The following is a 678-nucleotide window of genomic DNA, read 5'->3' as shown; positions in this document are numbered from 1 at the left end:
TCACATGTCTTCTATAGAAGCGAACTTAAACTCATAGAAACCTTTTCCAAGAGGAATTGTTTTCCATGGTCCAAGAGCTTTCCACACCGGCTGCAACTTTTTAGTTAAATCCAGGTGTGTAAGAGGTTTATCCCCCTTAGATAGAATAATCTGACCGTGGAGATGAGTTTTGCAATCCTCAAGACTAGCCAAGTAATCTGCCTCATCAATCCGGACAACAATCATGTCACCCTTAATATAAGGAGTAGGTAGCTGGGACAAAGGAATGTCACATGTATTTCCCAAAGCCTGAGCAAAAGTCTTCTTTTGACCGGATATAGAAGATACTTTTTTATCAGGACATACTTCCCGATCCATCAAACAAGCCCATGGTATGAGGAAACCTGCAGAACCCTCCATCATTTTAAAAGGCTAACAAGTTGCCGCCAAGAACTTCCACAAGAGCACCAACATGTTATTTGTTAAGGAGAATAAATAGTTAAGGAGAATAAATAGAGTTTTATGAAAATGTGTTCTTTAAAAATTTTTAATATGTATCTTCTTACAAAATTACATTTAACAAACTTCGTCAAAACGCATATATTAAGATAAATAATGTTAAATTTCGTTTACTTGTGTTTATAGAGATCAAACTTTACAAGAAAAAAATTCAAAAATGTTAAATACATTCAACCCTCT

General features: G+C 35.1%; 1 protein-coding gene across 1 annotated transcript; it reads right to left on the bottom strand.

Annotated features, from left to right (window-relative positions):
- On the bottom strand, window positions 1-399 carry LOC137838271 (uncharacterized). Its single transcript, XM_068647522.1, has one exon. It carries the CDS (start codon window positions 397-399, stop codon window positions 1-3), a length of 399 nt encoding a protein of 132 aa, XP_068503623.1.
- Between the last annotated feature and the right edge of the window lie 279 nt (window positions 400-678).

The sequence above is a fragment of the Phaseolus vulgaris genome, chromosome 4 (assembly GCF_000499845.2).
Source record: "Phaseolus vulgaris cultivar G19833 chromosome 4, P. vulgaris v2.0, whole genome shotgun sequence".
NCBI lineage: Eukaryota > Viridiplantae > Streptophyta > Magnoliopsida > Fabales > Fabaceae > Phaseolus > Phaseolus vulgaris.
Note: the sequence above shows the minus strand (reverse complement) of the source record. Positions and strands in the feature narration are given on the sequence as shown.

Coding starts and splice junctions, on each gene's coding strand:
- LOC137838271 (XM_068647522.1), bottom strand. CDS start 399: ATGGAGGGTTCTGCAGGTTTCCTCATACCATGGGCTTGTTTGATGGAT.